The sequence below is a fragment of the Oncorhynchus nerka genome, linkage group LG11 (genome assembly GCF_034236695.1).
Source record: "Oncorhynchus nerka isolate Pitt River linkage group LG11, Oner_Uvic_2.0, whole genome shotgun sequence".
Taxonomy (NCBI): domain Eukaryota; kingdom Metazoa; phylum Chordata; class Actinopteri; order Salmoniformes; family Salmonidae; genus Oncorhynchus; species Oncorhynchus nerka.
The window spans coordinates 67,844,247-67,858,582 of NC_088406.1; the positions used below are offsets into that span (position 1 = coordinate 67,844,247).

The 14,336-nt window shown below is 43.7% G+C and overlaps 1 protein-coding gene across 2 annotated transcripts; it reads left to right on the forward strand.

Annotated features, from left to right (window-relative positions):
• The first annotated feature begins 7,244 nt into the window (after window positions 1-7,244).
• LOC115137423 (zinc finger protein 710-like) lies at window positions 7,245-10,133 on the forward strand. 2 transcript variants are annotated; one of them, XM_065024869.1, is made up of 4 exons: window positions 7,245-7,347; window positions 7,686-7,925; window positions 8,252-8,382; window positions 8,571-10,133. In XM_065024869.1, the coding sequence occupies exons 2-4, from the start codon at window positions 7,694-7,696 to the stop codon at window positions 9,765-9,767; spliced, it is 1,560 nt and encodes a 519-aa protein (XP_064880941.1). In that variant the 5' UTR covers window positions 7,245-7,347; window positions 7,686-7,693; the 3' UTR covers window positions 9,768-10,133. The 2 variants fall into 2 exon arrangements, with proteins under 2 accessions (XP_064880941.1, XP_029529602.2); XM_029673742.2 differs by having other exon boundaries at window positions 7,249-7,925.
• Window positions 10,134-14,336: the final 4,203 nt, after the last annotated feature.

A 14,336-nucleotide genomic window follows, 5' to 3' on the forward strand; every position in this document is an offset into this window, starting at 1 on the left:
AGAACCCTGCAGGGGAGTGAAAGAGAAGAGACAGACATAGTCAGACATTCCACTATAAATCAACTTGGGGAGTGGACATTTACTGCTGAGCCTTTAGATAACACTGAAACTATTGTTTGTATAGTTGTGTATGCATGGGCTTGGTAGGCAAAGTGACATCACTAAGGCTGGACTTCAGGCTTAATAAAATAACTTGGACTCTTTACTCTTTTGCAGAACTTACTCAGAAACATGCGTGCTATGTTCCTGTTGTGAACTTCTGTCTGCAATTGCATTAATAAATGAATGATTGATTTCCTTAAAGATATTGTCTGAATGCTAATTTCACCAATGATCCAATGATTGACAAGGAATGAACCCCAACACCCCTGATGACCGACTTCATCGTGGACACCCTTCAAGACTGTCGCCCTCATGGAGGTGGGTACTACATACTGGTACGTCTTATTCTTTGACAGCAAACTTTTGGTAACGCGATATAGTACACGCATTTTCAGAGTGAGCTTCTCCCAGGTCTTCAAAATCCGAAGGGCCTCGAGTGGTTCATGGCCACGTTCCCTCCCAGAAGGTCTCCGGCCCCTGTCCACGTAGAAGACAACTCTGGCCAGTGTGTCATCCTGTGGCTGCTTTGATATCAGGTCGTCACGGGATAGCACTCTCACGTCTGACATCTCAGATGGCACCAGTAACTGAGTGAGTTGAGGCAGCTCTCGAGGTCAAATGAGTTGTTCGACCAGTGGAACACATCTTGCACCTTCTCAGCATGTACTCCCGCAGCTTCTTCCAGCAAGGCCTTGTATAGAACCCTTGTGATGCGGTGGAGAGCGCTCGGCTGCACAAATGGCTGTCTACTGAGTGCATCAGCAATGACATTCTTGGGACCGGGGATGTACTTGATGTCAAACTCGAATGGAGCGAGCTAAGCAACCCATCTCTGTTCACAGGCATCCAATTTGGGCTTGGACAGGATGTACATTAATGGGTTGTTGTCTGTCCATACAGTAAAAGGCTTGCCCCTTAGCCAATGACTAAATTTCTCACAGACGGCCCAGGTCCTACCTATGGGCAGGATACTTTGACTGTGCATAAGTAAGTGATTTTCTAGCAAATGCTATGGGTCTGGCTGCAGACTCATCCCCTGGCATCTAGAGGACAGCACCTAAGCTATTACTTGATGCATCTACAGAGAGCAAGAAAGGTCTACTAAAATCAGGGTGGGCTTGCATGACCTGATCGAGGAGAGCTTATTTCAACTGACTGAAGGCCTGTTTGCACTCACCAGTCCAGTCTTGTGCGAGTTTCCTATGTATTCGTCTTTTCTTGTGGCCTTTTCCATGGCGTGGTGCCTTCGTCCCAGTTGTCAGCCCATGTAGCGGCTTAGCGATGTTGGAGCACCCCTCAATGAACGGCTGGTAATAGACTATCATTCCGAGGAAGGACCGAATCTTTCCCTGTGAGAGCACGTCCGTGTTATCCTCCATGAGATCCTTCTCGGTCATCCCTGCAATAGCCTTCACTTTTTCTGGGTCTGTGGCCACACCTCCTTCACTGATGACATGCCCCAAGAAAAGCACTGATCTTTTCATGAAATGGCATTTCTTTGGAGCCAATTTCAGATTATGGGCTTTGAGACGCTCAAAAACTGACTCCAAGTGTTGCAATCCAAGTTCTTCCAAGTTCTCCAGCACATCGTCCACGTAACAGAGAAAGCTATAAAAAAAAATATCCCCAAAAATGCTCAACATCATCCTCATGAATGTAGCTGGACTATTGCAAAGTCCCTGTGGAAGACGGTTATATTCATATGAACCAAAAGGAGAAGTGAAGGCTGTAAACTTCTTGTCGTCTTCATGCACCTCCACATTGTAGTAGCCTGAGGTCAAATCCATCGTAGAGAAGAAGGCGTTGCCACCCAGGGCCGCCAGAGCATCAGCTTGGTGAGGTAGAGGGTCCTTTACGGTGCGAGCATTGAGCCATCGGAAGTCTGTGCACAGTCTCAGATCGCTAGACTTCTTCCAGACCAGCAGAAGCGGGGAGGCATACTCACTGCTGTATTTCCTGATTATCTCTTGCGCTTCCATCTCATCCAAGGCCTGCCTGAGCTTGTCATAATGGTTAGAGGAGAGCCTACGGTAAGGTAGCCTAAAAGGCTTAGTGTCACTGAGTCTGATGCAATGGACATAACCAGTAGCCTTTCTGCAATCTAGTTTGTGCCGGGAGAAGATAAGATGAACTAGCTTGGCCTTACACTATTGCAACAACTGAGTGGACTCAATGTCAATGTCACCTAGCCCTAACTCGTGCAACACCTCACTTGTCACTCTGTGCGGTTTGACGGCACTGTCAATGGTCAAGCTATCTGCACTACCATTGTCAAAGTCTGGATTGTCATCCATTTTGTGTACCTGCTGCACCAGGGGCATTGGTGGGACAGTGGGCCCATCTATATAGTCAGTGTCAAAGTCCTCTAATGCCATGCAAGGAAAAACGTCCGCTATCTTGGCATTGATCGGGGGTGACAGCGTAGCCTAGTGATTAGAGAAAAAGGGGGAGACTTGCAAGCCGAAGAACACCCTCCCAACCGTAAAGAAAGGGGGTTGCAGCATCATAGAGCGTTGGACTAGTAACCGAACGGTTGCAAGATCGAATACCCGAGCAGACGAGGCACAAATCTGTCGTTCTGCCCCTGAACCTGGCAGTTAACCCACTGTTCCTAGGCTGTCATTGAAAATAAGAATTTGTTCTTAACTGACTTGCCTAGTTAAATAAAGGTAAAAAAATTAAATTGTGTCTCATTGTTACTGGCTTTGGTGAGGGATTGATAACTTTGACTGAGACCCAGCCATCGCTCCTCAATGTCGTTACTGTTCTGACCGCGGATACATTTTGAGGCATACACAGCCGGCCCCAGACTAAATGCTCCTGCTAGGCTCCAATGTGACTGCCCGCTTTAGCCTTACCGTGCCACTCTTTCTGGCACTTCGGTTCCTTTCCACCTCTACATTAGCCAGCAGACGGAACAGTTTGTCATCTCCATTGTGTTAAGATGATATCTTCTCCCAGAAGTCACCGGTTGTCTTCAGCTCCCCGATGAGGTGTTTTATCACGTTGCTGCCTAGGATGAGCTCATCACGTTGGTCATCCACTACTAGAACAGGGACAGAGACGCTGCTGCCATACACAGACCGATTCAATTCGCACACACCTACAGTGTTGGTCTTCAAACCCCCGCAGCCAACCAACACCACTTCGGTCGGACTGAGGGAGACACTTGCGTCCCTGGAGGGGGTGTGTCACCTGAGTGGGTTGATTCACTGATGTGGTCATCCTGTCTGGGTTGGCGCCCCCCCTTGGGTTGTGCCGTGGCGGAGATCTTTGTGGGCTATACTCAGCCTTGTCTCAGGATGGTAAGTTGGTGGTTGAAGATCTCCCTCTAGTGGTGTGGGGGCTGTGCTTTGGCAAAGTGGGTGGGGTTATATCCTTCCTGTTTGGCCCTGTCCGGGGGTGTCCTCGGATGGGGCCACAGTGTCTCCTGACCCCTCCTGTCTCAGCCTCCAGTATTTATGCTGCAGTAGTTTATGTGTCGGGGGGCTAGGGTCAGTTTGTTATATCTGGAGTACTTCTCCTGTCCTATTCGGTGTCCTGTGTGAATCTAAGTGTGTGTTCTCTAATTCTCTCCTTCTCTCTTTCTTTCTCTCTCTCGGAGGACCTGAGCCCTAGGACCATGCCCCAGGACTACATGACATGATGACTCCTTGCTGTCCCCAGTCCACCTGACCGTGCTGCTGCTCCAGTTTCAACTGTTCTGCCTTATTATTATTCGGCATGCTGGTCATTTTGAACATTGAACATCCTACCATGTTCAGGTCGCTCCTACCAGGTGGCGTGGCCAGAAGAGGTCTCCACACCACGTGCCTGGTTCACCACTGGTGTCCCCAGGCTCTGTTCTAGGCCCTCTCCTATTCTCGCTTTACACCAAGTCACTTGGCTCTGTCATAACCTCACATGGTCTCTCCTATCACTTTGAGCTATGCAGATGTACACACAATTAATCTTCTCCTTTCCCCCTTTTGATTTGACCAGGTGGCACACCGCATCTCTGCATGTCTGGCAGACATATCCGTGTGGATGACGGATCACCACCTCATGCTGAACCTCGTCAATCATAGTGCTGCTCTTCCTCCCAGGGAACTGGGACTGAAAAGTTCATTGATGTGGAGCCATCATTTTGACAATTTCCATTATTGTCCTCCTCCCACTACCTAAGAATTGGCGTGATCCTGGACAACACCCTGTCGTTCTCAACTATTCACCCCGGTGGCCCGTTCCTGTAGGTTCATGCTTTTTTTAACATCCCAACCATTATCTGCCTCACACAAATTTGTCCAGGTCCTAATCCAGGCACTTGTCATCTCCCGTCTGGATTACTGCAACTCGCTGTTGGCTGGGCTCCCTGCCTGTGCCATTAAACCCCTACAACTCATCCAGAACGCCGCAGCCCGTCTGGTGTTAACTCCCAAGTTCTTCTCACGTCACCCCGCTCCTCCGCTCCCTCCATTTAGGGGCTTCAGTTGCAAAGGGGGTAGTCATCCGCTACAAGACCATGGTTTTGCACTTTACGGATTTTGTTATTTTGGGAACGGCATTACAGTACCTCCAGGCTCTAAATTCAGGCCCTACACCCAAACAAGGGAAAAACTGGGGGTGAATCATCCACCTCTGGCCTGCTTGCCTCCCTACCACTGAGGAAGTACAGTTCCTGATGAAGCCCAGTCAAAACTGTTCGCTGACGTCTGGCCCCCCAATGGTGGAACAAACTCCCAGACGAAGCAGACAGTGGAGTCAATCATTATCTATTGTGAGACATTTGAAACCCCACACACTTTGAATTGGAAAGATGGGTAATCCCTCTCACCCCCTCCCCTGAAAAGATTTAGATGCACTACTGTTCCACTGGAGGTCTAAGGTGAATGCACCAATTTGTAAGTCGCTCTGGATAAGAGCGTCTGCTAAATGACTTAAATGTAAATGTAATGTTTGCAACAGCCGACACTGGCCTACTTACCACACTGATGCAGGAAGTGACCAGTGGGGGTAGCCGCAAAGGACGTGGAGCCTTGCACTTCCTCTGGTACTCCTCCAGCCTGCCATGGACCTCCATGAATATGGTTTGCGCATGAATATCAATGACAGCTCTGGGTTTGGACAGTGCTTGATGAATATGGGGTCAGAACACGTGATGGATTGTCTAGCTCCTTGTTCTGCATCTTCTAACAGTCCTCTGCCACCTCTATGGCCCTGTTCAGGCAAAATAGAATAAACATCAGCTAGGGGCATGTCAGAGTTGATTGTGTTGCTTCAGAATGTCAAAAAACGGTCTTGGGCCCTGGCTTAAGTCAACTGGGTTACTGCGCAGGCTTACTCTTTACCACGTCCCGTACCCGCCCCGTCAGCTTGCCCAAAACTTCATCTGACCTCTCCTGCCCACCATAGCCCTTCTTCTGCATGTACACTAACATGATATCCTCACACTCATGCACTGTGCATTCCTCTGAATCATCCCCCGTGAAACACACTGGTTCCCTGACATTTTTTCACCACTACAGTCGTGGCCAAAAGTTTTGAGAATGACACAAATATTAATTTTCACAAAGTGTGCTGCCTCAGTTTGTATGATGGCAATTTGCATATACTCCGGAATGTTACGAAGAGTGATCAGGTGAATTGCAATTAATTGCAAAGTCCCTTTTTGCCATGCAAATGAACTGAATCCCCCAAAAACATTTCCACTGCATTTCAGCCCTGCCACAAAAGGACCAGCTGACATCATGTCAGTGATTATTTTGTTAACACAGGTGTGAGTGTTGACGAGGACAAGGCTGGAGATCACTCTGTCATGCTGATTGAGTTCGAATAACAGACTAGAAGCTTCAAAAGGAGGGTGGTGCTTGGAATCATTGTTCTTCCTCTGTCAATCATGGTTACCTGCAAGGAAACTGTTGGATTTATTATGGATAAATGAATAAACGATATCCCCATTTTAAATAGAATTGTAACTAAGTAAACATATACTCTGTTTTATAAGTGATTAACACGGACAAGGAGTAATAAAAGGTTAATGAACACCATTCCAACTAGGAATAAAACAAATGGGTTGTGGACTGTGAAAACAGATAAGGTCGTTAGCCTATAGTTGACCCTACAGAAACTTATCTCTGGGGTTTTTAGATAAGGCAATGAGTGCATTCCTAGGTTTTCTGTTAATTAAAACTGTCAGTTCAGTGGTGATCGATAATGTTGAGGGGTCAAAAGTTATCTGGGAGTGTGTTAGTAAGTTAGAATGAACTTTTCACCTTACTTTGTCCCGGTCGAGAGGAGGGGATTCTGTTAAAGCAATGAAATGACGTCATGATCTGTATATAAACTGCTGCACGTGATTAAGTGGGAGCGCGCTCCGAGAATAAATTATATTACCTATTATTGAAAGACTGGTCTGCGTCTATTTCATGCAAACAAGAAATCTTACAAATTCTCATAAAATAGATTAAGGGCTTTCAATTGATGAAAGCACATTGGCATAATTAAATTACAGTTACAGAAACACGTGCCGTCATCATTGCTGTGCACAAAAAGGGCTTCACAGGCAAGGATATTGCTGCCAGTAAGATTGCACCTAAATCAACCAAGCCAGGTGTAGCAATGGTAAGGTGTTGGGACTGCTGTTGGGACAGCTTTATGTAGTCCCTAACAATTTGTGGGCACTGTTTGTCACCGTTATAGTGCAATTAATGTATTGTTTAGTGTTGTGTTGTGTAGTGGCTTTGCTGGCATGCATCCCACACTTTTGTTCTGCTTTGTTTGCCCCACCAAAAATTACATGCTAAAATAGCCACTTCCCAAGGGTGAGTGATTTCACTGGGAGCCCCCCAGTGAGCAGGTCTGAAGAGAGAGATCCAGAGAGGATGAGTTTTAGTAAGGTGGGATTACCTGCTTTTATTGCTATGGTTATTAATGATCTGCACTGATGGAGCATAAATCCCAGAAAATAGGTGTGGTAGTGGCATCAGCTGTTTGCCTGCAGTAGAATCTTGTAGGGTTAAAGTATTGGTATATTGTTGCATATGTGTAGGGTTAGAGAGTGGTGAGATTTATTTTTCCCCTTTCTTTTCTGTGACATATTGTGCAATTCGCACTCCGACCCGTAAAAGTCAGCAACACTGCGTCAAGTTTGCAGGAAACTCACAGGAAGATGAAGTAAACGGAAGCAGAGAGGAAGAGGCGAAGTGAGAGGATTTACATCGCCCAAAATCGGTCCTCGTGAGATAAGATTTAGAAGTGTCGAATTACGTGAGGCTTATTAAATTGAATATAAGTTGCGTAATATTTAGGCTGTTCTAAATGTACTGATATAAGTGTACGCACGTGGAATTCAGGCAACTGAGAAAAACGATTTAGTTGTAAATAATCTTTACGGAAATGAAGTGTCCAATAACAATTTCCACGTTAGCGTTTCTATTGTTATTTAGGCGTGTATTAACACCCAACTAAAAATATTACTAATTTAACTGCATAGCGTCACATACTTAATTCGCATTGGAGACAGGACTTGGTTGATAGATGTTATCTAGGTAACGCTAGCTAGCTGCTAACAATGGCTAACTGTATGGTTTTTCACACTCAAATAGCCTCCATCATGGAGGTACTAGCGAATGCAGCCGTGGCAGAGATCTGTAAACTCGTAGACGACGACTATGCAGTGTTTCGTTTGGAAATAACTCAAAGCCAGAAAGAAAACAGGGGATTGCGGAGGAAACTACTGGAACTGAAGGTGGCACGGGAGCGCGCAGAAAGGACAATGCGAGAGCGCGTCCTCGCCTGTCGCCCAAGTATTAAGATCCTCGACCGATACAGAGGAATAGCAAGAGGTAGGTCAATTGTTGGATAGTATGCAATAATTGCCCTGATTACTTAGCTATCTTGCGCAAAGACTAAATATAATGTTCTTGATTTACTGCATTTCCTATTATTTACTCAATGAAAACAATGTGATGCATGGAACATAATACATCAATCAATAAATAGTATATGAAGAAGTTATGCAAAGTGTTAGCTTACATCCTTGCCAATTCTAGACAGTGTCAATAGTGTACAACATACCAAAAACGGTCAATAGTGTACAATACAGTGTTGACAGTAGCTAAACTAATAGTAGCTAAACTAATTGCCTCTTTTCCTCCAATCACTCTCTCAGGTGAAGGACATCTCACTGGAGGCCACAGGAGCTTTGTGAAGCCAGCAGGACACAATACATTGAGAGATGACCAACCAATCACTGTTGATGAGGGGAGTGGAACCTCAACCCAGCACATTATTGTGATAGAGGTTAGTGTAATAGTGTTGCATAAAGCATTAGTTACTTTGTGGCCCCTTTATTTCAGAAAGTCTCCCCTCAGCTATTTACTTGCTTACATGTACATTCTCATCATAGGGGGACTTGTGAGACTTCTGTACGACATTGTTATACAATTCAACTCATGTACCAGTAATAACCATCTCTCTTCTTGTGTCAGTCTGCAGGTCCTGGGGTCAAGCAGGAGACATCTGAAGGAGAGGAGAACCCACTGTACAGCAGAGACCTCCAAACTGGAGCAGTGGGAGCACCTCCTGTAGCCACGGACAAACCCACCACCGCCCCAGCACAGCCCAAGACCCAATGCAGCATCAGGGAGGTCAGTGGAACGCTGAACGCCATCCTCAAGTCAGAGACAGACACAGAGACTTCAACTGTAACACAAAGGCTTTTACAAACAGGATCTGACCATATGTCAGACCCAGAGAGAATGGGGCTGGGGAGACTGGGCTGTCCTCCTGCTCCCGCTTCAGCGTACGTACTTTATGGAAACCCGAGCCCGAGGACGGTTCATTCCCATCCGGACTCAGGTGACGCGTCAGAGACTGGTAATGATCCTTCTTGTTCTTATATTTCAGAGATGGACCCTAGCAACATGCCCTTGGGTTTAGAGGCACAGACTGATCTGTCTAGACGGGACTGGAACCGGTGCAGTAGAAGTGTATACTCTGAAGGGTGCCTATATGAGGCAGGGGAGGGTATGGCCATAGATGACGTGACTGTGAAAGTGGAGGGTGACATTCCTCCCACATGGAATGCAGATAGTCACCTAGGAGATGGACACTCACAGGGCAGAGATTTCTTAGATTACAGGAAAAGCTTGGAGACCAATCCAAATGTCGCTGCCCACTACCCTTTACACACGCTCAAGGATCGCGACCCATTGTCCACGTCAATGGGGCCTTCCGATTCACATGGCAGCATCCTTTTCAATCAGGTATTGAACTCAAACGACAGGACTAGAGCCCAGGCTCAGAGAGGGGAAGCTACATCAGGCAATAGTAAAGATAAACGATTCCCCTGCATGTTCTGTAACAAAGGATTCAGCTGCCCCCAGAAGGTGGAGATCCACCAGAGGGTCCACACAGGGGAGAGACCCTACAGCTGTGCCCAGTGTCACATGCGCTTCACCCAGGCTGGCAACCTGAAAAGACACCAGAGGGTGCACACTGGGGAGAAACCCTACAGCTGTACCCAGTGCCACATGTGCTTCACCCAGGCTGGTCACCTGAAGATGCACCTGAAGGTCCACACGGGAGAGAGGCCGTTCACTTGTACGCACTGTGGGAAGAGGTTCTCAGAGAGGAGCTACCTCAGAATACACCAGCAGAAAAAACACTCCACTCTGATAACATAGAAAGTAACAATTTCACTCGATAGCTTCTGACGTTTAGATCAAACCCTGTATTTCATCAGAAAAGCTCCACAGATGCATTTGGAATGACAAGAGTAACATATTTCAGTGTTGAATATTCCTGGGTAGAGTGTTGCATATAGACTTTGGCATATTTAAGCCTACAAATCTATTACATATTGTGTTTGTACTGTTTTGGCTATATGATGTTCACAAATGCCTATTTCATTACTTCCATTCAACTACTTACTTTTTTCCCCAAGACACTTTTAATGAGAAAATGAATGCAGTTTATCAAGTTCATGCTTAATTTTTGTATATGTGTGGTTTTTGTTTTTTTGTTTAATAAACACGAAATGAGACTTTTCATTCTAAGACTTTCATTGAGACTCTTTCGTATAAGTCACATCTTATCTGTATACACCTGACAGTATAACCATATACTTACTAAATATACCCACACCCTTACGAATAGCTACGGTAGACTTCTAAATAGTTTAGTCAGGTTTCTCTAATGATGACTTTTGACTTATCATAGCTGACTTATATTTTCCCCACATCTTATTTATGTCCACCATGATGGGTTTAACAACAATGAAGTCATTCTATAACTACAGTATCGGACTCAAATGTAGTTTCGATTGGTAAACACTCCATGTTGAAAGTGTGTCTGTACTGGAGGGAGTGTATGTCCAGACTACACCTCCTGAAACTACAGAAGACCCAGCTGAGCAGCACAGGACCACACAGTCGAACTGAGGTGAGCCCATTGAACTACTGTCTGAACGGTAAAAACCTGAGAAGAAATCCAAATAGGAAGTGGGAAATCTGAGGTTGGTCGATTTTCAACCCAGCCCCTATTGAATACACAGTGGGATATTGGTTATGTTGCACTTCCTAAGGCTTCCACTAGATGTCAACCATCTTTAGAAACTTGTTTGAGGATTCTACTGTGAAGGGGGGCTGAATGAGAGGAGATTGAGTCAGAGGTCTGGCAGCAGTCGCGCTCTGGTCATGCGCATTTCACATGAGAGGTAGCTCGCGCTCCTTTGCTTTTCTGAAGACAAAGGAATTCTCCGGTTGGAATATTATGGAAGTTTTATGTTAAAAACATCCTAAAGATTGATTCCATACATCGTTTGACATGTTTCTACGGACAGTAACTGAACTTTTTGACATTTCGTCTGCAACTAGGGAATGCGCTTCATGACTTTGGATTTGTTTACCAAACGTGCTAACAAAAGTAGCTCTTTGGACATAAATTATGGACATTATCGAACAAATCAAACATTTAATGTGGAATTGGGATTCCTGGAAGGGCATTCTGATGAAGACCATCAAAGGTAAGTTAATATTTATAATGTTATTTCTGATTTCTGTTGACTTCAACATGGCGGATATCTCTTTGTTTTCTGAGCGCCGTTCTCAGATTATTGCATGGTTTGCTTTTTCCGTAAAGCTTTTTTGAAATCTGACACAGCGGTTGCATTAAGGAGAAGTGTATCTATATTTCCATGTCTTAACACTTTTATTTTCATCGACATTTATAATGAGTATTTCTGTAAAATGATGTGGCTCTCTGCAATATCACCGGATGTTTTTGGAACTAGTGAACATAACGCACCAATGTATACTGAGTTAAAAAAATATATAAATATGCACTTTATTGAACAAAACATACATGTATTGTGTAACATGAAGTCCTATGAGTGTCATCTGATGAAGATCATCAAAGGTTAGTGATTAATTTTACCCCTATTTGTGCTTTTTGTGACTCCTCTCTTTGGCTGGAAAAATGGCTGAATTTTTCTGTGACTTGGCGGTGACCTAACATAATCGTTTGTGGTGCTTTCGCTGTAAAGCCTATTTAAAACCGGACACATTGGTGGGATTAACAACAAGATTACCTTTAAAATGGTATAAGATACATGTATGTTTGAGGAATTTTAATTACGAGATTTCTGTTGTTTGAATTTGGCGCTCTGCACTTTCACTAGCTGTTGTCATATCAATCCCATTAACGGGATTGCAGCCCTAAGAGACACTGCCCATACAAACATTTGAGCCAGGAGTAAAATCGACTCATAACATTTTCTCAGCTGATAATTACATCAGTTTGAGTGACCGCAAAGGAAAGATAGTGATGATGATAATTGAAATGGGTTATTCCCCATCCTTTACAACAATCACAATGAGGCATCGCCAACTGTGAACTCTATAGCACGCTTTAAACAACCACGGTGAATGTGACTGTACATCAAATGTTGCCATGGTAAACGTTTGATATCATTTTCACCTGACAAGACCACTTTCTCTTAATTATCGCCTAAGATGTTGGCATGCATAACCTTTTAATTTATTTTTTTACAATTACCATTATCAACACACTTGTCGCTCCTGTTTAACAATTTTAAATTGCTTTGTCACAGTAGGAATCAAGTCACTTGCTGATAATGTTGTATACAATGTTGCCTAAAACATTTTAAAGGTCTATTATTTTAATGAAACACAACCAAAGTTAACGTAAGGCCGAGATGCCTTCAATTGCCCAATTTATGGGCATGCCCAATTTAAGTATATTTTTTAATGACGTGATATTGCGCTCCAAAAGGATAACTTGAAATAACAATGTAGGTAATAAAAAAAAGAATAACACTGCTACATTAATGTGGATGTGTGAGAAAGTTTGAGGCATAAATATCACCCCCCCCCCCCTCTCAATAAAATAAATAACTGCTAACCTCCCCTGTTATTAGTAATGCTAAGAGGTTGCATGTCTTGGGGGTATGATCTTTGTGCCTTTGTAAATTTCTGACTCATCATCATTCATGATTCATTCAGGACTATCTGTAATCATGGTAGCATCCACATTAATGTAGCAGTGTTCATAAACATATACTATTCTTACTTACAATAAAAGTGACTCCAAAATGACACAATACATGATATACCATTCATTTCTATTGTGCACAACTTAATCTGTGTTACCTCATATGAAACATTTGATCTCAAATCCAAAATGCTGGAGTAGGCTATAGAGACAAATGAAGTTTTAGCTTCACTGTCCAAATAAATACATAGGGGAGTGTGCATCACCATGTCACTGTGATAAGAGCCAATTTATGCTTGGTCTGAAAATGTGGTCGGAGGTGACGTATGGATGGTGTGGCGCAATTGGGGAGCCTCCAGAGGCATGCAGAAGCCAAATCCGTACCACATCGACGTGGGCCTCTCAAATTGTGTAACAATGTGGAGGGCTCCATATAGCTCCGCATTGACATGATTGGTTGATAGTAGGTGAGGGTGGGAGGTCTAGTATAAACACACACTCACTTCCTTGACAACAGCTCTGTGCTGCTTGGCGAAGTGCAAGAAGTATGAATGCCCTGACTTCTGCAGAGGCCATATCACTGTGAATGCTGTGCGGTCAATGCAGATGTCAGTTAGACCATACAGCACCTTTTAGTCTACAGTCCTTGACCTCAAGCTGTTTGCAGTAAATGGCCTATAAGCCATGTGATGACTGAGGTGAAATATTATGAACTAAAGTGCACATGTACTTGTTGTTCCAGACTGACTTGTCTATACAAACTGGGTCAGAGTATACCTCTGTTTAGGAGTGTAATTAACCACATACCCCTCATTAACCCTTTGTTAACTTGTCATTTGAAACAGGCTTGAGTAAATACCTGTTTTTAGAGACAGTAAACCTGGGCAAGAACAAGGACAGTTTAATATTTACCTTACTGAGGTGATGTAGATGGAATAAACACATTACTTTCTACTCTATTCTCTGTCTTTCTAAACAAGTCTGCTCTGCGTTTGAAAGATATTTATCATGAATAGGAGATTTGATATGTAATAAGCAGTACTGCATTTAAAAGACATTTAAAAGGCATGTTATAACATTTTCATTTAGCGACACCATATGAGCAATGATGCCAATCAATAACATTGTATAGAGATCCCAATAAATTACCAGAGGGGCTTTGTCATCAACCCTAAAAGGTCTATAAAGGTGTGATAATGGCAGCCATGTTGGTCAGGGAGAAATCCAAACCAGTCTAATTGGAATGATTGGCAGTAGGGGCGTAATCCTGTTTTTACTTAGACAGGTAATTAAAAGTAAGGCATGTGATATCAAAAATTGTATAATAGAATTCTTGTCAACCTAAAATATTGTCATACTTATAAGTACAGTTTATATGAGTTTTATGAACATGTTCTGTATAAGTAGCCTCTAAAATATATGTAAACTGACCATAAATGTCTCAAGTTGTGTTTTCTTGGAAAGTGGTGAGTGCTATTATACGATAGTATATCAGTACTTATTGCATTTACAACTTGTCTAAGTTCTATCATCAACTGATTTCAGCCAATGTATGGTATGTTGGCAGTTAATTTGAAAAATTCATAGAGTTATTCCTCTAAAACAGACTGGCTAGTTAGCTAACAAACATTCAGTGCAGATACATTATTAAAATGTATTATTTGAACAAATATTTTATCACAGCACTGGCAAAGCATGGGTGACTAACTCCCTGACATAAATGACTGACCTTTATCCCATCA

Excerpts from the sequence above, each read along its gene's own strand:
- LOC115137423 (XM_029673742.2), top strand. The coding sequence starts at position 7,652 with ATGGCTAACTGTATGGTTTTTCACACTCAAATAGCCTCCATCATGGAG. Across the intron at positions 7,926-8,251 it reads ATACAGAGGAATAGCAAGAG|GTGAAGGACATCTCACTGGA; the intron begins GTAGGTCAATTG and ends TCACTCTCTCAG. Across the intron at positions 8,383-8,570 it reads AGCACATTATTGTGATAGAG|TCTGCAGGTCCTGGGGTCAA; the intron begins GTTAGTGTAATA and ends TTCTTGTGTCAG.